The 24092-nt window shown below is 42.5% G+C and overlaps 3 protein-coding genes across 4 annotated transcripts; 1 reads left to right on the top strand and 2 right to left on the bottom strand.

Moving 5' to 3' along the window:
- Positions 1-4536, bottom strand: mrpl22 (mitochondrial ribosomal protein L22). Its single transcript, XM_028983186.1, has 7 exons — positions 4325-4536; positions 4169-4211; positions 3929-4064; positions 1723-1788; positions 1558-1635; positions 1406-1475; positions 1-1312 (listed from the first exon to the last, which is right to left on the bottom strand). Exons 1-7 carry the CDS (start codon positions 4350-4352, stop codon positions 1104-1106), a joined length of 630 nt encoding a protein of 209 aa, XP_028839019.1. The 5' UTR covers positions 4353-4536; the 3' UTR covers positions 1-1103.
- Positions 4429-20091, top strand: gemin5 (gem (nuclear organelle) associated protein 5). Its single transcript, XM_028983183.1, has 28 exons — positions 4429-4834; positions 4919-5073; positions 5250-5431; positions 5522-5673; positions 6746-6847; positions 6948-7080; positions 7184-7343; positions 7584-7796; positions 7882-7967; positions 8549-8631; positions 9842-9972; positions 10096-10169; positions 11354-11535; positions 11657-11796; positions 12102-12273; positions 12486-12695; positions 13094-13216; positions 13971-14093; positions 14316-14411; positions 15667-15804; positions 16017-16164; positions 16404-16523; positions 16604-16814; positions 17685-17939; positions 18250-18412; positions 18752-19262; positions 19356-19443; positions 19518-20091. The coding sequence occupies exons 1-28, from the start codon at positions 4693-4695 to the stop codon at positions 19680-19682; spliced, it is 4458 nt and encodes a 1485-aa protein (XP_028839016.1). The 5' UTR covers positions 4429-4692; the 3' UTR covers positions 19683-20091.
- On the bottom strand, positions 19880-24056 carry cnot8 (CCR4-NOT transcription complex, subunit 8). 2 transcript variants are annotated; one of them, XM_028983184.1, is made up of 7 exons: positions 23935-24056; positions 23355-23546; positions 23073-23266; positions 22608-22769; positions 21722-21866; positions 21350-21460; positions 19880-20731 (listed from the first exon to the last, which is right to left on the bottom strand). In XM_028983184.1, the coding sequence occupies exons 2-7, from the start codon at positions 23469-23471 to the stop codon at positions 20606-20608; spliced, it is 855 nt and encodes a 284-aa protein (XP_028839017.1). In that variant the 5' UTR covers positions 23472-23546; positions 23935-24056; the 3' UTR covers positions 19880-20605. The 2 variants fall into 2 exon arrangements, with proteins under 2 accessions (XP_028839017.1, XP_028839018.1); XM_028983185.1 differs by having other exon boundaries at positions 23964-24053.
- Between the last annotated feature and the right edge of the window lie 36 nt (positions 24057-24092).

Raw genomic sequence — 24092 nt, 5'->3', positions numbered from 1 at the left:
TTCAGTACAGAATGTTTTATTTTACATCATGTGGATTGCATGCAGATAGTATGTCTGTGTGTTGCTTTCATTGGAAAGACATGGCTCCAGAATCCTCATGGAATATTGGCCAGTTCTCCAGGAAACCTTGGGTCTTGCATTTGTGACTTTGACACATATTACCTACCAATACATTGTTGCTGACCAAGTATGCCCCTTCAAATGCTATTCCCTGATGGCAGGAACTTTTTTTCCAGCAGGATAACACAGCCTGACACACTTGATAAATGGTGCATGAACAGTTTGAAGAACACAATGAGTTTTGACTTGGCCTCCAGATGGTTCAGGTCTGAAGACAGTCAGATACCAGAGTTCAATAGTGGAACAATCTCACAAATGAAGGGATTTGAAGGATCTGTGAGGTTTCACGCCAGATAAGTTCTACCAGACGACTGGCCCCTGCACAATTTGAGCAGCACTGTCATAAGCTGTAATGTCAGTCCTCATCTATTCAATATGGGTACCATGATCGTAAACAGAACATAACTTGCTGTAGTCATCCAAATTGATTACAGTCATTTTTTTTGTAGTTCACACTCCAGCAAAATTATCGACGTCAAGGAGTCAGTTGGGATAGATCTGACTTAAGAAAATGCGTATTTTATGAAAGCAAAAGTTCATGTTCTGCTTGTGAACATTTATTATTCATTGAACAGCAAGCGCCTCAGACTAAGAGACCATTAAGAGACCATAAGAGACCATTAGAGGAATCAGGAATCATTCTAAACCAGAAAACACCAATCCAATGGCTGGGAAACAACAGGCTCATCCAAAGAGAAATCTGCAAACAGAGCTCTGACCAAATTCTAAAAACTGACTAAATAGAACAGAATAATTTTAGTTAATTTAATTTAAATAAGTATGCAGTTTAATTTTTACAATTTTTTTATTCCTGAAATATGCAGTAACATTGGTGGATCCCAACGTGATCCTTTATCAACTCACCACTGACTACCCTGACAGTTATGAATAATCCCCTCCCCAAGCATAGAGCGGATCTCATACAACTGAAAAGAATTGTATTATTTACAGGCACGGGGCAAGACTGACAGCTGCTAGTAGAACTATAGCGAGTGGATAATCGTGCGGCTCCTCAGTTGCTGGACGTACTCCTTGGCCTGGTCAAAGGCGGCCATCTTCTCAACAGCCGGTGGTGTACCTTCCACTAGCTTGACAAAGTAGTGGCAGTGCACTTTGTCCATGATGCCAAACATGCCGCGGCCGTGGTAGCGGACGCGTTTCAAGTACTTGCCTTTGCCTGAGAAAGATTCCGCTGGACAGAGGAGGAGAGAGAGACAATCTGTCACCACATCTTAAGAGTCTTTTGTAAATGACAGGTGCACATTTGTAGGCGTAATGTGCTTACCGACATAGAGATTTGATTTGTACTCAACATTATGGTTTCTTATGGCCATTTCTTGGGCTTCCAGTAAAACCTTCACATAAAACATCAACATTAAAACATATTCAGATTCTCAACATGTGAACAAGTGATGGAAATAAGAACATGAAACATACCTCTTTGATTATTTTGGCACCTTTCTTGTCATTGAACTCAAGCTGGGCAAGGGCCTGGTCAATTGACATTCCTCTGATCTGTTTGAAGAGTGTTTCATTTAGGAATCACTAAATATTGTAAAATTGTACAAAATCTGGGGATTACAATCAATGTCTGAAACTTACCATTTTTGCCAGATACCACATTTTGTCTTTGCTGTATTTAATTTGACGTCTGGAATGATGCACTTCCTGTTCAGAAGAAAACAAATTATAAATTTATCATTTGAAATTCAATCACAAAATCAGCTAAAGCTGTAAGATGTAATTTCCTATTATTAAATGTATTAAATCATATTAAATATATAAATGCATTATTTTTAAAATGGTCAGTATGGTCAGGTCTGAAAGTTGATTAACGGCAACAGGACTTTCTTTCCAGTTGCCATGACTCAACTTTCATACAAATTCACCTGGATGACTGAGAATCTTCACAGACAGTATGGTCAGGTGTTCAATTTCACAAATATACAAATTTTACTAGGATAGAAATGACAGTTATATTAATTAATTTGAACATCGTGAACCTGTCACACGCACATCCACAGTAGGGCAGGTGGCGCAATGAGCCATTTCGGGTTTACACATTTTGCAAAGACCTAAATACTGCATTCTGTTACTGTACAGCAATACATACAAATGCAAACAATACACATCAACTACGGTATCAACGCGTGGGCTGTTAGGGCAGGTGAAAAATAAATTAGATCAGATCCGCATCTCACTCACACTAGGGTATTTATTCACAGGGACTCACCCAGAATATGCCACACATACCTATACTGCTCTCTACTGAAACCATGAATTAAAAGAAAGGGGGGCTAATCTCTTAAAGGTCCACCGACATGACATTTTTGGTCCCCTAATACTGTATCTAGATTCTTTCCAGCCTTGGTGTAGAATTACAGCCACTTTGATCCAGCCAGATTTCCCCAGGACGCTTAATTTCGATGTCTGTAGCTTTAAATGCTAATGAGGAATAGAGGCGGGACAGGGAGGAGAGCGGCCTATAGAAGCGCGCTGGCCGAAATGACCTAGTGCAGACAGGAAGTCATGCCGGAATTTTTCCAGAAAAAAATTAAAAGAACCCAATGGTTCTTCAGGGTCTCGTGTGACTAAAGAAGGAATATATAAACATTTGTACTCGTTCCAATCACAGAGCAACTGCAATGCTTCGTATGCTTTCAAGCCATGACGGTTGATGCTTCGCGATGTGGAAGATTCTGAATGAATTAAACATTTAAATAATCGATTATTGATGCGATGCAATGCAATGTTGAGGAACGAAAAACTGTAAGAACTGGAAGTATGGAAGTGCTGCTGCGCCCAGAAAGTCTCTAAGGTGCAGAACAAACAACAGCCTTCTTCGAGTCTACTTTCTGTGCAAAAATAAGTCACAGTGCGCAGCAGTCAATATCCAACAAATTTCAACTTTGACCGTGGTGCATCCACAAGGTCACCGTGGCAAGCAAGATATCATTTGACAAGTCTTGGATTAAAGTATTTGCGAACATGGGCAGCAGTATTCATGTTCTTAGTTAAGTCCACAAGCATCATTTGAGCTGCTGGTACAGAAATTGTCAGACTCTTCATTATTTAGATTTGAATAAGGTCGGTAGTTTATGCTATTCAAAATAAGCTGAGGTCCACAAGCATTATTTATGCACCAAAGCTGTGGTTTCAGTACAATGTATTTTCTGTTTCAAGAATTACACAGCTGATTTTCTTTAATGATCAAGACAGTGTAGGAAGTAAATACATTTTTGGTTCATTACAAATGTTTTGGCTTGAAAGCACTAATGTGAGGGAGGAGAAAGATGCATCAATAATTGTGCCGTAGCCCTCTGAATCATAGTCGAATTGAATTGTGTAGTGCCTAAATATTCCCACCCCTAATTACAACATGAGGGGACAAATTCCAGTCTGAGATGCCGAATGGCCTAAGCACTCTTTAATCCAATCACTATTTCTATGCACTGCAAGACCATAGACAGGGTAGGGGAAATCGTATTAAATGTTAAATGATCTCACAGAGACAAATTTTCATAATAGGGGACCTTTAACTGAGGGGAGGAAATAAAGAGGATTATACAGAAAACTGCGGGGAGGGTGATACATAAATCTACAGTATTTTATTACGTCTTTTCACAGGGAGCAATTATGGCACCTTGGCTGGCTGTATTACTTTGTAACAATAGCCGTGGCAATTAATTCACCTAATTTACAAATTTGATGGTGGTTCTGGTCATGAATTGGGCTGTAATCCATTCCCAGTGTCGTGCAACGCGGCCTAGAGGGTCAGAAGAAAACGATACTGGCAAAGACGACCCACCGCCGGCCTGCGCGCTTCATCTGGCTTCTGTGGCGGATAAACGAGGAAATTTCGTCGCTCCCAGTTCTTGCAGACATCCAGGGACGCAGTTGCGTGGATGCAGCGCGACGCTTGTGACGAGGCCACGTCGCATAACCTAGAAGGCAACGTGCAATACGTGCTACAATTAAACAAAACCGATCAGCTGTTAATGAGAAGAACGACTGCGTTTAAAGACGCGAAACGCGACACAGAACTAACCTTGGCTGTAACTGTGCGGCAACCCGTCTGAGGAGGGCGAAACCTGGACGAGTAAAATGAGTGCAAAAATGAAAGTGACCTCCATGGCATTACGTTAAAAAGCAAAGAAAAATAGTCTTCAGCCTGAAAAAGAAATATTTTATTCTAGATCCTTACCACCCCATGTCACACCGAAGGCAGCCATGTTGAATTACAACGTTTTGCTTAACGACAGGACGTAAAAGGCGCAACAACAGTCCAAGCAGAACAAAAATATGTTGGGGGAAAAAAATACAGACAATCAAATCATGACCGGATTATAGAGCCATGAATTCTCCAGTGCCGTTCGTGTCGGGAGCTTGTGCCTTTCTGGTTCTGTTTTGGCATGTTTTGACCCATCTCGCGCGCCGTAGCTTTTACGACACTTCGAGGCAGCGTACGGCCACCGCCGAGCGCCGGATTCGGCAGCATGGGTGCATGAAAGTCCGGCGAAGTTGCTTGACAGGACCCTCTCTTCTGCCTCGGGGAACACGGTTATCCTCAGGATGCACGACAGACTTCTCCCAGCCTCCCCTAACTGGTATTGCTCGCGCTGCAGCGACATTAACGCCAGGGGAGTGCTCGGATTCGGGGCGAAAAATGGAATATACCTGGTCCAGATATCGGTCGCGAAGCCCGTCGTCATCGGTGTGTAAAATCGGTGTGAGTAAAGGCGTCGTGCGAACGTTTTTTGCGGCCCGGTTGGCCTCACGGTTGCTGCTGTCCCCGCAGGTGAGCTCGCCGGCCACAAAGAGCGAGTGTCGGGCTTCGCATTCTGCCAGCAGGAGGGTGAAGAAGACGTCTGCGCCAGCACGTCCGATGACGGGGCCGTGAAGGTGTGGGACATCCACCAGCGAGCAGTAGTCGCGCAGCACAGCGCGCACCAGGCAAGTCGCATTACTTTTCTTTATTATACCTTGAAGTATTTTCAAAATAGATGATAATTTCATATTTGAAGTGGGGATGTTTGCTGAAATGATGCTACTGTTTCCATGCCTCAGATGAGCAGGTGTGTCCAGAACCTTGTATAAAGCAGTAATCATGGTGCGGTCTCTCCACACAGAGCACAATCACAGCCCTGCACTGGTCCCCTGTGGAAAAGCACTTGGTGGTTTCCGGAGATGACAAAGGTGTGGTGATGTGTTACTGGCACAACAGGAATGACATCCACAGTTTCTTCCCCGAACCGCGGGCCATCTTTTGCCTGGCCTGCTCCCCTCACCATGAGAATTATGTGGCCATAGGGTAAAAAAGTGCAACCTTAGATAAAGTAAATAATGAAATGTGCTGTAGATGTAGTGTGTCTGCATATTCTGAACTGTATCCTGCTTCCAGATACAAAGATGGAATTGTGGCAGTGATTGACATCAGCAAAAAAGGCGCCGTGATCCATCGCCTCCGGGGTCATGATGATGAAATCCATGCCCTTGCCTGGTGTCCTCAGATGGGGGAAGAGGCTCTTTTCAGCAGATCGGAGGACGGGACAGGTGATTTGGTGCTCTTGTCAACTGGTCACTCTTTAGGTGTTTTATGTAAGATTGCATGGGCCAGTGGGGAATCAGAAGATTCAAATCTCGAACCGCCAAGGTGCCACTGAGGTCCCCTGCTCCCCTGGCACCTGTAATGGCGAAAAGGTTCATTCTGGCCTAGTTTATTCTCCAATCGACCATAACATGATGTCCAACTACTAACATTGAGTACTAACAGAAAAGCCCATCCAGACATGGTCAGAAGGTATTCGACTGTATCTGATACAAAACTGTCTGCAGCAAATCCATTACAGTGTCAAGAACAACGTTTAATTAGGTGGCACATGTCACAGTAACGGCCACACAAATGTGTGTATTCTGTGTATTCTGACATCGTTCCATCACAAAACAGAATGAACTTTTTTAGATGTTTGAGCTGCAGTAGCTCTTCTGTTACATTGCACAAGCCAGCGTGCTCCTTGGCCACCCATAATCCCATCATAACGTTATCAACTCTGTATTTGAAAATAAGCGTCATCGTTTTCTCCCTTCAGTTGCTCCTGTTAAGGAGCGCCACAGTGGATCAACAAGTTTTGTTGTCCGCATATGTTTTAGTGAAACACTGCAGCACAGCACACGGTGACACAACAAAATGTGTCCTCTGCTTTTAACCATCACCCTTGGTGAGCAGTGGGCAGCCTGTCAGGAGCAGTGTGTGGGGACAGTGCTTTGCTCAGTGGCACTTTGGCGGCTCAAGAACCGGCAACCTTCTGATTACCTTCTGGGGCCACCGCTACCCCAGTGTTACTCTGGAAGTCCTTCCTGATACAAGCTTCCCCATTTTCCCGGTCTCGGGACCTGCACCAAGAAACGCTTTTCCAGTTACCGGGTTGTGTTTAAATATAAATGACAGGAATATTAAATATTAAAGACAGGAATAGAATAAGACAGACGTAAAAAACAAATAGAATTGTAGTAGACCAATTGTATACGTTATATTTAAATTAAACTGGTAAAAAAGCATGTCACCCGGTTTTAAGGCAAGTAGATAAATAACAAAATGAAGCCATTGAGCATTCTTGCCTCATAGAACCAAGTAATGGTGTGACAGAGGGAGCTGTGGCTGGCTGCTACCTCGTCTCAGGCAGCAAAGACCAGACAATCAGAATATGGAGCACAGCCAGGAGCAAAGGTGAGAGCATCTTACTGAAGTTGGAAGCTGCCTTTAAAACTGCTGGCATCTTACAGAGGTTTTGAATCTGCTTCTTATGCCTCTTTTTTTCTCATGACAGGAGTCATGACCCTGAAGTTGCCCTTCCTGAAACGTAGAGGAGCTGCCGTGGATCCTGGGATAAAAGAGAGGATCTGGCTAACGGTGCACTGGCCTAAAGGAAGACCTTCCCATGTGGTGTCCAGCTGCTTTGGGTATATCTTTAGGACAGAAAATGGTGTCATGTTCTCTTTAATAATCAGTATCGGGGTTATAGCTGTTTGACACTTTTTTTTTTTTTTTTTTGTCCTGATGTAGGGGAGAGCTGGTCCTATGGGACCTCACCAAATCAGGCAAACAGAAGTGGAGCTTGCTAGGGTCAGCTGATGGCCAGAACCACAGCAGAATTGTCTTCAACTTGAGCTCATTGTGTCTGGATGGACAGGAGCTCCTTATCAGTACTTCCATGGACCGGGAGGTGAACGAATCTGAATTCCCTTATTGATCTATGGCTGTAGTTTAAATACTACGTTTTTCAACATATTTGGTAGTTGTTTAACTGAAGGAACATCTATGAAATCTAAAAATGAAGCAGCAAAATGTAGGTCTGATTCATCAGTAATTCATGTCCTCAATTTCGCAGTCAAATTAAATCCTCCATATCAGCTATCATAATTCATATCATAAAACACTTTGCTTTTTTCTCTCTTTACTTCAGATTAAATGCTGGGACCTGTCCTCACTCGACAGCCTCTGGACCCTGCCCACCCTTGGTGGGTTTGTCTACGCCCTTAGTTTCTCACCTGTGGGCACCGGCACACTAGCACTGGGTGTTGGCGACAACATGATCCGTGTTTGGAATACGCTCTCCATCCAGAACAAGTACGACACCAAAATCTTCTGGCAGGGCATCAAGTCCAAAGTCACGGCGGTGAGTTGCTCAGACTCATCCCTATCCAGCACACTGTAATTCCATGTAGTCCTCAAAGCACCTAATGGATCCCTTCACTTTACAGTTGGCATGGCATCCGTCCAAAGAGGGTTCTTTAGCTTTTGGAACCGATGATGGCAAAGTTGGCATTTATGACACTTTCTCGAGCAAGTAAGAGAGGCTTTTTTATTATATCTATGAACTGTAAACTGTATGCTAATAAACTAGAATGGCATGCATTGTAGTTAACTAAGCACAACTACGTGAATCTAAGCACTGTTGCTAGCCCAAAAACATGTTAAACATGACACAACTTTCAAAACGGAACAATTTTAACTAAGAATGTGGTTCTTAGTATCAGTTTTTGCAGAGGAAATTCCTCCTAAAGTACAAATAAAAAAAAAAAACACTGTATCATCCCCCTTCTCTGATTAACTTTGGTTTCTGACCACATGGTGTCATTAGCAGATGTCACAAATGTGACCTCTGCCTTAATCATCTCATGACCTTGTCCACCAAACCAAACATGCAGCTACATTATCAGTACTTTCATTAAAGAATTCCAACTGGCAGACTTGAGAATCAGGCATTCCTGAACCACTTTTTTTCGCCTTTTTAAAAAATGATGCCCTGTGACTTTATCTTTGCTTAGTTGAGGGTCCACCACTTCCTGAGCAATGAGCAACTTTTTGGAAACTTTTGTTCATTACAACGCTTTAGTAAGTTACTCCATCTCTTTGTGTCTTTTTCAGGCCCCCACAGATCTCCAGCAGCTACCACAGAAGAACAGTGTACACTGTAGCCTGGGGCACCCCCGTCCCACCGCTGTCATTCGGTAAGTATCTGATGAATTTTTCAAATTGATTCTGTCTCAGTGAACTCACTGGAACCGGGGAGGGGGGGTGATGACCTTCTCTCCAAGGAGACAGTGTTCTTATTGGCACATGCTGATCGCTCCCACAGTTGCAGTTGTTTATAGACATATATGATTGTCGTCGTGATATTGCATCTAGCCAGACAGGACCTGATCCAGGATAAGTGACATCTCTGGAATGTAACACGTCTAATGGTGTGGAGATGTTTAAAGTGTTAGAAAACTTCTCAAATTCAAATTCCAATTTTATTTGTCACATACATAGTCATACACTGTATGATATGCAGTGAAATGCTTTAGCGACTGCTATAATTGCAAATATTGCAAGTATATAATGAACCAATATGCAAATATTGCAATACCAATACCAATATGCAAACATAACCAAATATTACACTTGTATGTCTTCAACCGAAAACATAAAATATGTGTAACAGGTAGGGTGAAGGTTGCAAATGGGTGAAGACAAAGTATGAAGTGATGAAGTTTAAAAAAAATTGTGCAAGGTAAAAAGAGTTGAAAGCTTGTGCAAGGATTTCTGGGGGGATTGAGTCCAGAAGTGATTGAACGTAAAAGTGCTAGAGTGTATTGGAGTTCTATGAAGTGTTGTTATTGTTGAGAGCTCGAATAGGGAAGAAGCTCCTCCTCATTTTCTCTGTGGTGGTGGATTTGCCGGTGAAGGGTTGTTGAGTCGGAGCGGTCGCGACCTCACCAGCACCATCGTTCAGGCCTGTGCAATAATAATTGTTGTGCATTAAGCGTATTTACAGAAATACAATCAGGGAAGGACTGCTTATTGGTTATCTGTATCTTGGGAGAGGAGGAACTAATTACCCACCCATAACGTCATTTTATGAATAAAGTTTATAATGGGAAATCCCCATAAATTTAGTGCATCATGGGAAATTAGTGCAGCATTTAAAATGACAAATAGATCAATAGAATCGTTGAGTTATTCATTTGAGCATTTGCCTTTGATAATTTAGCAAACGCTCTCATCCAGTGACCCCAGTCACTAATTACTGAAAGTAACATGGAATGTTTGTTACTCCCTTCTTTTCAGAAGGTGTGTGTTTGTGAAATAATTCACTTGTGTGTTAAGTAAGCATTTTAAGTAAGTTTGTGTTTTTAACTGTGTGTGTGTGTGTGTGTGTGTGTGTGTGTGTTTAAGGAGCTGAGAAGCCCTTGTTCAGCCTTTACAGCTGTGCTGGAGAAGGGGTCATTCTTCAACATGACCCCTACAAGCTGACAGCAGAAGCCACTGATATTGACAAGGTCATCCGTGACACCAACAATGTCAAGGTGAGGCAAGGAACCTCAACGGGAAACACATAGTTTAGACTGTCAGCTAATGTTCCCCCACGCACAGGCGTTTAGGCTGCATCATTTTAAGGAATATATGCTTTTCCCTTTTTTCTATTGCAGCACAAGCTTTCACCTCATACTGACCTCCGCTGGAAACCAGATGGAACAGTTGTGGCTGTAGGGAATGAAGATGGGTGAATCCTTTTGTTGTGAATTTACTTCTGTTGCTAATGCATACAAATTGTGGACAACCTGACACCAGACTAAATACTGCCTTGTTCACAAAGTTGCTTTGGACAATGTTCTGCATTTTAAAACCTTAAAAATGGCTGCTATCTAAGGACACTCTTAATGGAAATGTTATTCCCTTATGGCAGTGCCCTATTTTAGAGAATGCCCCCTGGCACTGTCCAAAAATATAATTGAACATATAAAACAGTTAATGGTCTCCAGATCTCAGTCTAATTTAGCTTCTCTGGGAAGTGCTGGAAGACAAGTTCAATTAATGAAGTCCCCTGCTCACATTTTGCTGGACCTAAGAGATCTCAGGCTTAGACCTTGAAAGCAGATACCACAGAACACCATCAGAGATTTTTGACCCATTAAGATCTAAGTCCAGGTCTTAAAGGCTGTTTTGGGTGCAATAAAGACCAACACAACATTAGGCTGGTCTAATCTTGAGGCTGACCAGTATAATCCACAGACAACTGAATTAATGCTGCAAAGACTACTTCACCTCAACGTCTATTATCAGAGGAAATGTAATTAGTCAAATTATTTCAGCCTGGTCTCTGTTGTACTGTTACTGTTACAAAAGACTACATTTTAGGTCGTTATGAAACTGCAATCGATTGATATGTTGTGGATTTGTGTAAAAAAGCAATGGGTTGAACGTTTGGTCTACATAGCAGGGAGCTTTTGTTCTGTTTGCAGCATTTCATACTCTTGTCCTCTCTCCACCACCTTAAGTTAGACAACGGGGATGGTTTCCAACAGTCCTGGAGGTTTATGCTTATTAACATTTATTTATTCATGTTAATGAGCATCTCATGAAGCGACTTTTGATTATAATAGTGGTCAGATAAAGGTAAAAAGAGGTTCATACAGATTCATCAAACACACTTTCTCCTGTCACACTCTCTCTTGCATTGGATTCTTCAAAATGGCTCCATCTTAGTCTCCATAACCACCACAGGGTGTGTTTGTCCAAACTGTTGAATGGCAGTGTAGGTGTAATAAAATTTCAATTTTTTTTGCCTTTAAGTTAGTAAAATCTATACTATGTGTATAATCATCAGGCATCAGGACCATCTCATTAAAAAAGATGTAATGCTGTGTGCTGAAAACCCCATTTGAATTAATTTCCCTGTTTCTTTAGTTCCATTGAGGTGTTCCAGGCCCCTAGTCTGAAGTTGCTGTGCACAATCCAGCAGCACCACAAGACCATCAACACGTTGCAGTGGCACCACCAACATGGCAGCTCACCAGAGGTCCATGGCCTCCTGGCCTCTGGCTCCAGCAATGCCCTGGTCTATGTCCATGATCTCCGAAGTGTCCTTGGTAAAGGCGCTTCTCTGTTCTGGGATTTAGGGGTTTGAGGGGCTTTAACAAACAATTTTTTTTGGTAAAAGGAAATATCCAAACTCAGCATTTTTTTTTTTTTTTTTTTTTAATGCTTCAGAAAACCCATCTGAGAATCCCATCTTCATAACAGAGCCATTTCGAAGTCTGGCTGGTCACACAGCCAAAATTACAGGCCTGGCCTGGAGTCCACACCATGATGGCCGCTTGGTCACCGTCTGCTATGATGGAACAGCCCAGGCAAGTAGCTGTGCACTGCTAGCAGAGGAGAACATGGTGTAGACTTCCCGAGAACCCTGCAAAAGACCAGATGGCGGCTTTAATACTATATACATTTATTTAGAAAATATTTCTGAAAAAAGCATTGCAAAGGCTTTTGATGTGTTGGAGAAGATGCTCTTCAACAGCTTCTCTTTTATACTACTGCCCAGTTTCATTATAAATTGTTGTCACTCCCCGATGACGAGTAACCTTCATTTCTGCCATTCTGAACTCTATCAGACCTTTTGAGGTCCACGTGATTCTTTTTTTTTTTTTTTTCCCAGGTCTGGGATATCATGAAGGAGGAGCCGGTACGTAACTACAGGGGACATAAGGGGCGCTTACTTTGTGTGCAGTGGTCCCCAGTGGACCCAGATTTAGTGTGGACAGGTGGGGATGACTTCACCGTGCAGGAGTGGGCTTTGTCCAGACAGGAGCATACCAAACCCCCCAAAGGTCAGCCAGGGCTCATCTTTGGAAACATACTTTTGAAAACATGCTTTAAAATAATTTTCCGTGTAATATTTTTTCATGAATTCAGATCTTATGTTGTAATAATTCCAATATCACTAGGATGGTATTAAATACTGGATGATATTTAAAATAATATATGCTAAATGTTTTTTAATTCCTAACTGATGTCTCCAAAAATGACTCCATTGTTCCAGGAAAAAGAGCTCAGCAGTTAAAAGCAAAAACAAAGAAGAAAAAGAAGGCCACAGGGAAAGGAGGGATGAGGGTGGAGGAGACTGATTCGCTGTTTGGAGACGATGAAAAGGGAAGTGAGGCCAGTGGAGGTCCAGAGGAGGCACAGTCAGACAATGAGGAGGAGGAGGAAAAGAAGAGCATCTCCAGCATTGTCCTTCCTGCAGTAACAGGTATTGTTCTTCTCCCTTCCTCCCTCCATGCCACTCCAGCAAACATGATGAAAAATTCTTCTAAAATTTTTCATGTAGAGAAAATTTATTCTAAAATGTACACTGGGACTTAAAGCAGAACAAAATTTAGGGTTGTTTGGTGCTCAAAGGTCGAGGTGACCATGACCTCACATTGATGAAATGACAATATCTTGATGGTCTGATGGTTGCACAGTCACCTGAAACTGATTTGGGTTTGAAGAGGCAAAAGAAAAAAAATCATTTTAGAGGGGTTCCCAACTTTTTCTTATGACTGTATGTGGTCAAATGAAAAAATGTTAGAAGTTTCCTTTTTTTTTTTTTATATATATATATATATATATATATTTTTTTTTTGCTACATGACATTATGGTTTCAGATGTTCCTGAATGGCGCAGAGGCTCCAGTAGCTTGACCTACAGCACTGTTCGCGACAAGCTGCAAAATGGGGGCAAAAGCTTTGCCTTTGTAAAAAAAGAGGAGAAGAAGAAAGAAAGACCAGGTTGGTGTAAACTGAATAACCTGAACAAAAAGAAAATTGTGCTCTGTTCACTTTCATTTACAGGTGGAAGATTCTTTGATATTTGTGGTTTTACAAGTGCAGACTGTAGTAAAATGTGCCCTGAATCTGCAATGAGACTGTGCAGTAAAGTAAAATAAAGCGACTAGGCTGAAACAGATGGACTATTATTCAGGTGAGACGAGCCTCTTCTCTTGATATCCTGGATATCCTCTGGTCATGCAGAGACAGTGGACCTGTTCTGGTGCAGTGATCTATTGCCCAAATCATAGAGCCACAGAGAGCTGTGAAATGTGTTTCTGCACCAGTGAAATACTTTTCTGTCGTAACAGCAGCTTGTATTTGCTGGGACTGGTTAATTTGGCCCAGACCTCAATTTGAATTTGCTGAAGAGAGGACCACACTGTGATGTGGTGCTAACCAACTTGGCCTCCAGGTTCTCCGGTTCCCTCCCGCCGTCCAAAGACAGATATAGATTGGTGACACTGAACTGTCTTTAGATGTGAGTGAATGGTGTGTGTCTGTGTGTTGGGCGGTCACCCTGCCCTTGGGTGAGGGAGTCAGTAGACAAGCTTCAGTGGCTCCCAGTAAGTGACTGTGTGCTTAATGAGTGCCCTCAACTGGGCAAGTCTTTGAATCACTAAAAGACATTTTGAACCATATCCTAACAAGTCTCTTTCACCCAAGTGTGTAATGTATCTATTTGTGTGTGCGTGTGTGTGCTACTTCTGCTAAGACTCAAGTATGAAGAAGAGGAAGCCACGCTCCATACTGCCTCTCAGCACTTCCATGGACCACCGGCCCAGAGAGGAGCTGCAGCAGGACTGTGTTATGCTGGCGTCGGTCAAACACAACAGTGGTACGTCAGAGAGCAGATAAAGGAAACACATCTCAGCTTCATGACACATTTAACGTTCACATTTAACGGATCGGGATTCAAACCGGCAATCTTCTGATTACGGGGCCGCTTCCTTACCCGCTAGGCCACCAGTGTCCCCCATTACATATCAGAGCTATGAGAGACAAAGACTGGCCCAGACAAACACGCAAGCCACATATTCTTTTGCTCTTGTGTCTTTAGGTACGTTCGCCGACTGTGTGCCGGGGACAGGAGAGCACATCCAGCTGGGACTGTTCACCGACAGACAGGCTCTCTACCGCATGCTGCAGGAGGAGGGTAAGACGGAATTAGTGAAACACAGACAGTATTACTCTAACCAGACATTGGAACAATTTCTCATGATCCATACTTGGACATACTTCAATTAAAGTCTGGTGCTGTGTGTTTTGGGTTTACTGTGTATATTAAAACCTATTTATTCTCTTGGGATTTACTTTTTCACGCTGTACACTAGTGCTGCACGATTAATCTAATCACAATCGTAATCGCGATGTCAGTCTGTGCGATTACATGAATGCAAAAAGATGCGATTTAAATGATTAGTACATGGATTGGATCGGCAACATATCCGATCCATTCTCTCATTCTCTCAAACTTTGCGAGCTGACTGAAGTCTCACTTCAGTCGGATGTCACTTGTTTGGTCACATGACTTTCGATTCGGAGAAATATGGTTAGACGCCGCATGACGCGCTGCATCGTACGTCAACGTCATGCGCCATATTGCAATACGCTCTGCTGATATGCTACATGTCTATGGAGAGGAGTGCATAAAAATGCCTCGCTCTTGTGCTGCTTGGGGCTGTACAAACCGCTGTACGCTCCAAACCAGATCCCGGGGGATTACATTTCATAGGCAAGGCTGGACAATTGTTTTGAATATATTTGGCCATTATAAAATCCCGTTTTATAAATCTTAATCTTAGCTAAGCTAACGAAGCTATGCATTCCTGTGTTCAAGTCAGACTCCAAACAACGTTTTGGCTAAACATAGGCATTAACTATTTAGACTGTTCTTAGCTGTTTCGTTAACTTTTCTTAAACTTTGAAGGTTTCCTAAAGAAATTCACCTCAGTTTACAAATCTTAACCTTAGCTAAGCTAGCAAAGCTATGCATCCCTGTGTTCAAGTCAGCCTCCAAACAACGTTTTGGTTAAACCTAAGAACTATAATACGGGATTTTATAATGGCCAAATATAATCAAAACAGTTGTTTAGCCTTACCAGGGTTTGTCGTTCGACAGTTTGTGATTTATTTAAATTTGTAGAATATTGTATTTTGAAAGCACTGGTCATTTCAGGTTGTTATAAGTAGTTTGTATGTTTCACTTTGAAATTAAACATTTCACTATTAGTATGCAACTTTTCATTGATATACAAGCAAGTGTCCTTTATCATATCGCAATCGCATATCGCAATATTGATCTCAATAATCGCAACATGTCTTTATCCCCAAATCGTGCAGCCCTACTGTACACGCTTTTCCGATTTTCATATTTTTGTATGATTTTCACATTTTCTCTTTTTGTGTAGAGGATGGCCATATTGATGCTGGCCACTATGACTCTGTGGTCTACTTGCGACTGTGGAAGGGTGACATTGCAGGAGCCCTAAAGATTGCCACAGAGAAGGGGGAGCTGACCGATCACCTGATCTCAGTGGCACCAATGGGTACGAATCAGACCAAGAATTTTTTTTACTTCTCCATCCCCTTGCATTCCTCTAAGCAAACTTGCAGTCAGGAAGCTCTTAACTGTCAGTTGTAAAAGTTGGTAAATTTTTCTTCTCTAGCATGTTAATGCGACATGGTCCAGTATTTTTTTCATGTGTGATATTCTGATTCCTGTAGTTTATATCAGGACCTCTTTTCTGTCTGACCTCAGCTGGGTACCAGGTGTGGGCCCAGGCGGTAGAGGCCTACGTGAAGCAGCTGTGCCTTCAGGAGCAGTACCTCAAAGCTGCCTCGCACCTCCTGTCCATCCACAAGGTCTACCAGGCCATTGACCTGCTCAAGTCCCACCAGCTCTTCAGGTTGTGCATCACTGTCTGTGACCACTGCCCTTTTACTGTTTTATGGATAATTTCACTGTTTGTGCCAGAAGCTTTCCATTTATGGAGAGGCAATTTGCCCCAAAGCCCTCATGATTTGGGCACTTTTTAAAATGTAACAGTTGAGCGGTCTCTGTTGGAGCTCTTGGGAGGAAAAAAATGTCTCTTTTTAATTGAGACATTCCATCATAACAGCGTATGTACTGATTATGATCTTTCAGAGAGGCCATAGCCTTGTCCAAAGCAAGGTTGCAGCATGAAGACCCAGTGCTGAAGGATCTGTTCATGACCTGGGCAGCAGTGCTGGAGAAAGATGGACATTACGCCACGGCAGCTAAGTGGTACAGACCTCAGTTTGCTAAACGTATTTCCCTGTATTCTATCCCAGACTTCTGAACTTCATAGCATTTCACTTTCCCAGTTATCTAGGTGCAGACTGCAGTTTTGATGCAGCTAAAGTCATTGCCAAGAAAGGGGACACTGATTCTTTAAGAATTGCTGCCAGTTTGGCCCAAATCTCTGGTGAGAGAGACTTATCACACTCGCTGTCCCTGAGATGTGCAAAGGACTTGGTGGCATTGCAAGACTGGGTGGCAGCACAGGAGGTGCTGAGAACACAGGAGAGCTTATTGGTAGGTACAGCAAATTTCACAAGAGTCTTTATATCACGATTGGTCTAGGTTCAGTAGGGTAACATTTCTATTACTAAAATTAGTATTGATCAACTGCAGCACTATTCAGGTCGAAATTAATAGCTTAACCCATGTCTCTCAGCTACAAAGGCTTTTCAGTATCTTGTTAGATGTTGATATTTTACAATGTACGTACTGATTATGCGGAATTATTCCAATTTCTCTCTGTAAGAAAGACAAGCATAATGTCTGGAGTGCACCTGGAATTCTTAAGAAAGTGTTATTGGGTCATGGGGCAGATATTTTATATCTGCTATAATTACTGTTGTACTTAATTAAACTGACAAACACACCTTTAAGGAATTCGATACATAGAAATACTGTATCATGCCCATAGTCAGAAACCAAATGTGTTAATAATCAGCTTTTTACTACAGCTTGTACAAGTTTCTCCTTACTTTCCAAAATATAATAATAATAATAATAAAGTGAAGTGATTGTCACATGTGATACACAGCAGCACAGCACACGATTCACAGTGAAATTTGTCCTCTGCATTTAACCCATCACCCTGAGTGAGCAGTGGGCAGCCATGACAGGTGCCCGGGGAGCAGTGTGTGGGGACGGTGCTTTGCTCAGTGGCACCTCAGTGGCGCCTTGGCGAATCGGGATTCGAACCGGCAAGATTGATTACGGGGCCGCTTCCTTAACCGCTAGGCCACCACTGCCCCTAAAATTCAAGGATTCAAACTTCTCTTTTCAAACGGAACACATCATACATTAGTGCTTTCCTGGACTAGATGGTGTTTCATCTATTGTGTCATTTACCCAATTTTTTTCTTACCTCATACACCTTGTCATTGCTTACAGGGCCATCAATTGCTGTTCAGTGTGTATGAGCTCCTGACTGTGAACCTGTCCCAGTCTGGTCTTGTCAGTTGGACTTGTACATCTACACATGCCTGGTCGACCTCCTGTGACAGCAACTTCCTACAAGTGGTGACTGGTGTGTGGGAGAGGGTGTTTGGGGTCACAGCTAGAGATAGGATCAAAGTAGAAGACCTTCGCGCGCAGCTGAAAACTACAGAAAACCCCAAAGTCACTCCAAATGTTCCCCTCAAACAGGTACAGAAATCAAACAAATTGTGTTTTTCCACACTGATGTTCTGTACACCAGGGACAACCAGAAAGGGTTGTCCCTGTGTGTATTGTATCTGGGTTCGAGAGCCACTAACCTAGAAGTGCAGATAAGAGTGGCAACTGCTAAACATGCTTCTATGACGCAACAATGCAATTAAAGTGTGACATGAGTTTGTGATCGTTTTGAAGTTTACATCATATCAAGAATTCAGTTAGATCAGTTCTGTTGGATTTGAGCAGATGCCTCAAAATTGCATACAGTTACACTGATTCATGTCTTTCGTTTGTTTGACAGCTCCTGTCCCATGTGGCTTTGGATGTGACCCTGGCTACACTGAGCTTGCTGTTCGGTGACTGGGACTCAATTCTGGAGAACCTCCTGTATGCATTGTCTCGTGGCTCTGACGCCGGGAACTTCACACTCATGTCTGAGATTTGTCTGCTGCTCTTCCCTCAAGGTTGTAAACACATCTGTTATAGATTTGCATTTCTGGCATGTGTGTTGTTGTATATTAAGAAAATGCTGTTGGTTACAAAAGTTACTGAAAGCCAAGAAATTTTCAGTTTTTACATTTTCAGTTTACTTTTTTTTCCTATGTGGCCTGAGCCAGAGAAATTTAAAAAGATCAGTTTAGTGGGTCTCATTTAGTTTCAGGAATCCAGCATAGTTAGTAAGCATGCCATTGAATGGATTGATTGATGCACAGGGCTTCTGTGCATGATGACTACTGGCAGAGGGACAAAAACAGTGATGAAATTGTAAGAAATGCTTTGTTTATATTTTATGCATCTTACAGGAGAGAAATCAGTAGCCCAGTACAAGCAGCTGCTGGAATCCACTGAAGAAAAGAACTCTGTAGTTGCACAAAGCATCCAGGCGTTCATATGCTACCACCAAATGTATCAAACCTGGTGGAGCCAAAACGGCAAAATGGCATCAGCAGTGAATGGCAGCAATATAATCAATGGTCTCCAAACCACCCAGTGCCAAAACGGATCGTCCAGCCAAGCGCCTGGAGCTGATGTTAATGGATTGGCAGAGAAAGAAGTGATGTCTGACGCCTGTGGGCGCGAGGATAGCGTGACGCCTGGTGCCTCTTTGAACTTCAGCCAGTTTCTACTATCGGAGCCCCACGCCACCTTTCAGGCTACACAGAGGACTATTGCCGCCATTCAGCAGAAGCTGGCCAGCCTGGTACAGCAGCACAGCCATGTCCAAGACACAGATCCAGGCACGGAAGAAGCCCAGCCGGACACTCCAAAGCCCTGTCAGGAACCTCCAGGGTCTCAAGGATCGACTGAGCAAAGGTGCGGCACAGCTCACTCAAAATTCAGTATTTCACGTCGTTTGAAGTAGTTTTCTTTAACGGAACTACTCACGGTTGTGTATTTCTCCCCCAGTGCTGATGTATCTGAAAGTCTACCTTCCCTGATAGCTTTGGTATCTGAACACCACAAAAAGCTTGCCAGCGTACCAGAGTCTGTCAAAGTAAGTGTGTATGCACGTGTGTATGCAACAGCTCATCAGTGAAATTGTATTTAATAACTACACTTTCATTCCAGAAATACCCATTCCCTGACGTTATGGAGTGCTGCATCGTACTTCTGTACATGGACCAGACTGGAGCCTCTGTTCCTGCGCGTCTCCGCAGCGAAGCTCTGGGCTTGCTGCAGAAATATGGAACTGGCCCTGCCCTGCACAGAGCATGGCAGAGATTTGTGTCATAATGTTAGACTGCACTTCCTCCTGTACGGTTTTGTGTTAAACACCAATATTAAATGAAATCAAGTGTATATTTTTTTCCCCTTGTCTAATAAATTTTTTTTTCCCAACAAAGTGCTAAAAACTAACATTTATATAGCTTTTGTAAACAGTGTAAAAGGTGTGCGTGTTTGAATACTTTTATATATTACAGTGAGAGATGTTGATAGAAAACATTTTTAATGTACAACAGTTTCAAACAAATGTCACTTAAAACAAGATGTTACACAATGTTTGGAAATCTTTTGTGCCAAAAAAAGGAAACTGGCTAAAAGGACTGGTCCACAGAACCAGATACCCCTAACCAAACAATCCCCACTCAACAAGCCAAGCCTGAATAAAACTTTCACTCCTCAGAGGGAAAACCTGCTAAAACATTTGGCTTCTTTCAAATTTTTACAATGTTTAATACACATACCTTGACCAGCACAATTAAAACAATTTTACAATCCCTACAACCAATGTTTCCAACATTCCTTCCACTGTGTTACAGATAATGAATCTTGGCATGAGAAGAGTCTGTATCTACAAAATGAAGCTTGCCAGCTGGTGGCATCAAGCTTATGATAAAAAATACTATGAACTTTGTGCAATTTCTTTTTAACACAACAAGAGATCTGGTCCCACATTTAAAAAAAAAAAAAAAAAGTAAAAACACTGTAGGGTTGAGAGCTTGAAAGAGCTTCAACAGTTATATTATAGAGATTGAGAAAGTTTTGTATGGTAAAACCTAGAGAAATTGTGTTGGAGGGATATATGGCCATTTTTGAATAGGGTCAAACATCAATTCATATTTTGTTGGTGTGGTAGGGAGAAACTGGGAAACAAATTTTGCTGGATGGGGTTAAAACAAGTGCTGCGTCTGCTTGACGCCATTGGACCATTCGGGTCAGTGCTTGTTAGTTTCGTCTTGGGAAGAGTTGGAGATGCCGTTCTGACTTTGGGAAGAACCCGATCCAAGGCCGTACAGGCGCCCGCAGTACTTTGCGTCATCAATGTTGTCTTCAAAGAACAGCTGCAGAGGAGGAGAAATGGTGTTCTGGCATTTATATTATATTTCAAGGTGAGCTGACAAGATAGACAAGCTATCAAAACTGCTTCTCCTGGCCTTACAGTAAAACAAACCTCAAATGCATCATACAACACATTCTATTAATCTGCAAACCTCAAACTTTCAGGTCACAACAAGTGTTGCCCACATGGATAACAACTTGTAGGCAATTTGCCTTTTCTCAACTGCAACATACTCCTAAGTAACAACTACAGAAGGTACTTCTGCACTTCAGCGACTACACAACCTGTTCTATATAAAAGCATCTGAAAAACACAGACCATTGCCTATAATCTTTAATTATATATAATCTGTAAATTAGCAAAATGGACTGCAAACTCAGGAGAGTTTATTGAGCTTTTTGTACAAGAACTTTCTATGTGTGTTTAAAGGTGTGCTTGCAACACAAAATGCACACAGACATAAATCAAATTCAATAAACCAATTTATTATAATGAGTCACTGCTAACTGCTTTTACATGAATCAGGCACGTAACGGAAAGTCACGTGGAGGTGGAATCTTTACAGAAGAAAAAAAGTCGCATGAGCAAAACAGGTCATCAAATAACTCAGCTGACTTACCTCTTTCATCCGGAAGAAAGCCATGCCTGTGAGCAATGAATCAGACCCTGCCTGGTGCTGCCTACCAATTCTCTTCAGCTCCAACTGGTCAGCTACCTCCTGGAGGCCGCCCTGTCAGAGCAAACACATCAGTTCATTAAGATGTCTCAACCCCATAAAAACCACATGACTCCTTTGAACTGGGGAACTCAAACACCTCGAAATGAATCCTGAAATATTCAAACAGTTTTGTGATACAATCAGAATCATGTTTATTGACCGAATTAATGCTCAAGGAAACTATTTTTCATCATTAACCGACAAATAGGGTGACTGAAAAAAAACACAATAAAAGGTGGAACAGTGGAGAACACTTGATAAAGCAGTTCTTACTTTCAGATTCTTGCAACTTTTCATCAAATATTTAACATCATAAATGGCTGGGAAGAAGAGGTTAAGGATTTGGAAGAATTCGTGCTCCTCCTCTGGCAGTCGAGAATCTGTTAGAAGTTTCACAAGGTAGCCAAAGTCATAGCCACTACAAAAGAGAGCAGCAAAAAAAAAAAACAGATTTTAGCAGGGAAAAATGTTTTTTCATCATTTTAGACAAGACATCTTTTGAAGCCCTTTCACGTATTAACAGCAACTGTATAAGGTTAAAACTTGTTTGAAGACACAATGTTTCATGGCCACATCTGACTGAGCTTGTGTTACTGTTCACAAAGTTCTGAATTTAGACAGTGGCAAGTCACATCTGAAAATCACTTGTTTCTTTGTGGTATTACAGCAAGACAGTATGCACAAGTCAGCACTTCAATTTCAGTTTCACCCTTTATACCACCACAAACTATTGCCATTTCCAACAAATGCAGCTATAAAACATGGCTTGTGGTATATGTGAAAAGTGACAATGAAGTGACAGTGAAGTCATTGTGATACACTGCAGCAGAGCACACAGTAACAACAAAATGTATCCTCTGCTTTTAACTACCACCCTTAGTGAACAATGGGCAGCCATGACAGGCACCCGGTGAGCAGCATGTGGGGACGGTGGGGTGGCACCACGGCAGATCAGGAGTCGAACCGGCAACCTTCTGATTACGGGTCTGCTTCCTTAACCGCTAGGCCACCACTGCCCCCCTTTTAGCTGACCATGTGGATCCTTTTGTTAAACCATGTAGCACACATGTATTCATACTGCATTATTAGCACATTGGCAGCTTTGCTGCTCTGTCTGAAATATCACTGGTCTCTCAAGTGCACATATTCTACTGGTCACCTGTGAAAGGACAGCCACTTGACATTTTCACATAGCACCAAGCCGGACGTCATTAAGAGCTCTGCAAAGTATAGCGTATCAATTCCTTCTTCCTCGTGCTTCTTAAACTGAAGTCCAGAGTTCTGGAGCAGATCTATTGAGTCCTGGGAGTACATGTCCTCTCTGCATAAATCAAGGGATGACAGTAAGACAGCATTAATGACCAAGCCATTCCAGACAAATGCTCTGTAGCAGCTTTTATCTTAAGAATGAAAATGTTAACGTGTCATAACCAATAAAGAACCTTCACAAGACATTTAAAACCTACTAATTATACTAGGATGAGACATACTGAACAGTCCACCTCTACACCTAGAGTATGTAAGTGACCGGTGGATGGCTATAAAACGTCCATTTTACACCACAGCCATTCACCCAATCTGTGCACATAAAGCAGCATGTAATACAAGTAGATAAAATTCATACGTTAAGTTGAATTTGAAGTTGAACTGCCACGTCGTCGTTCCAGGGGGATAATTCCCCTCTTCATTCATAAAAGTAAGACCGAGCTGGATAATTTTGAGCAGGTCCACGTTGCATCTGAGCAGCTGATACTGATAGTCCACGGTGCTACGAAACTCTCCGATGGGACGAACTACTACTCCAGGAAACTCCGTGTCCTGTGAAGAGCAGAGACAAGACACTTCAGGTGTAGGTTTGAGGCAACCTATCACATGCACTGTGCATACAGTATACACATCAATTTACCATAGCGATGTAGTTGTAATTTTGAATGATCTGTCGAATCTTCCTCATCTCATCCTCCACATTGCTGGCCCAGACCTCGCATATAATCTGACTGGTATCTGCAAGTGCGGCTGGCATTTTTGTAGGCTGAGAAAGGAGTCTGAAATCCCCGTCAGTTCGGCAGCAGTCTCTGAACACCGCTTACACAGCAAACTAAAGAACAAAGCACGGTAAAAGAAGAGTCATTTCTGCACGAAAGGTACCAAAGATGCGCCAGCCTCTCGTTAGCTGTGTTTTCGAGCTAGCTAGCTGCGGACACAGACATGCATTCTGTTTACGAATGGTTGAACGTTTACGTACACCCTGAAGTTTACATTTGACTGCTTGAAAACACGAACGTCAGTACACTTTCACGAAGGAGAGGGACCACAGGTACGACGCGTGCGAGTTTAGCTCAACTACAATTGTAGCCTCCGAGTTAACTAGCTGAACAGCACACGCCGCTAAAGCTAGTCAGCTAGAGGCGAAACGCAGAGCGGTACTGCAAGTATTTGGGTCTCACGGGCGTGCCAGGGTGTTTGGACATTAAAAGAACATCTACCTTCAGCGCTCGGGTGTTATGGGACCTACAGTTTAAGTAGCTTCGACGCTAACAGGCACTAGCCCGCTCCAGTGTGCCCAGTGTGTAGTAAATAGCAGGCATGGCACCGCGCATGCGCCGGCCCGTCCCGGCCCCGCCTTCTTAATTGCCCAGGTTCC

Source organism: Denticeps clupeoides, chromosome 6 (genome assembly GCF_900700375.1).
Source record: "Denticeps clupeoides chromosome 6, fDenClu1.1, whole genome shotgun sequence".
NCBI classification, from domain to species: domain Eukaryota; kingdom Metazoa; phylum Chordata; class Actinopteri; order Clupeiformes; family Denticipitidae; genus Denticeps; species Denticeps clupeoides.
This window is presented reverse-complemented; position numbering and strand designations above follow the sequence as displayed.

Bases quoted from the DNA above. Each gene is read 5' to 3' on its own strand.
- cnot8 (XM_028983184.1), bottom strand. From the start codon at position 23,471: ATGCCAGCCGCACTTGCAGATACCAGTCAGATTATATGCGAGGTCTGG. The intron at 23,267-23,354 runs GTAAATTGATGT...TGCTCTTCACAG, and splicing joins ATTACAACTACATCGCTATG to GACACGGAGTTTCCTGGAGT. The intron at 21,461-21,721 runs GTAAGAACTGCT...TTGCTCTGACAG, and splicing joins AAAGTTGCAAGAATCTGAAA to GGCGGCCTCCAGGAGGTAGC.
- mrpl22 (XM_028983186.1), bottom strand. From the start codon at position 4,352: ATGGCTGCCTTCGGTGTGACATGGGGTG. The intron at 4,212-4,324 runs GTAAGGATCTAG...TTACTCGTCCAG, and splicing joins CTTCGGTGTGACATGGGGTG to GTTTCGCCCTCCTCAGACGG. The intron at 1,476-1,557 runs GTATGTTTCATG...TTTTATGTGAAG, and splicing joins GTGCCAAAATAATCAAAGAG to GTTTTACTGGAAGCCCAAGA.
- gemin5 (XM_028983183.1), top strand. From the start codon at position 4,693: ATGCACGACAGACTTCTCCCAGCCTCCCCTAACTGGTATTGCTCGCGC. The intron at 7,081-7,183 runs GTATATCTTTAG...GTCCTGATGTAG, and splicing joins GTGGTGTCCAGCTGCTTTGG to GGGAGAGCTGGTCCTATGGG. The intron at 16,165-16,403 runs GTTGTGCATCAC...ATGATCTTTCAG, and splicing joins AAGTCCCACCAGCTCTTCAG to AGAGGCCATAGCCTTGTCCA.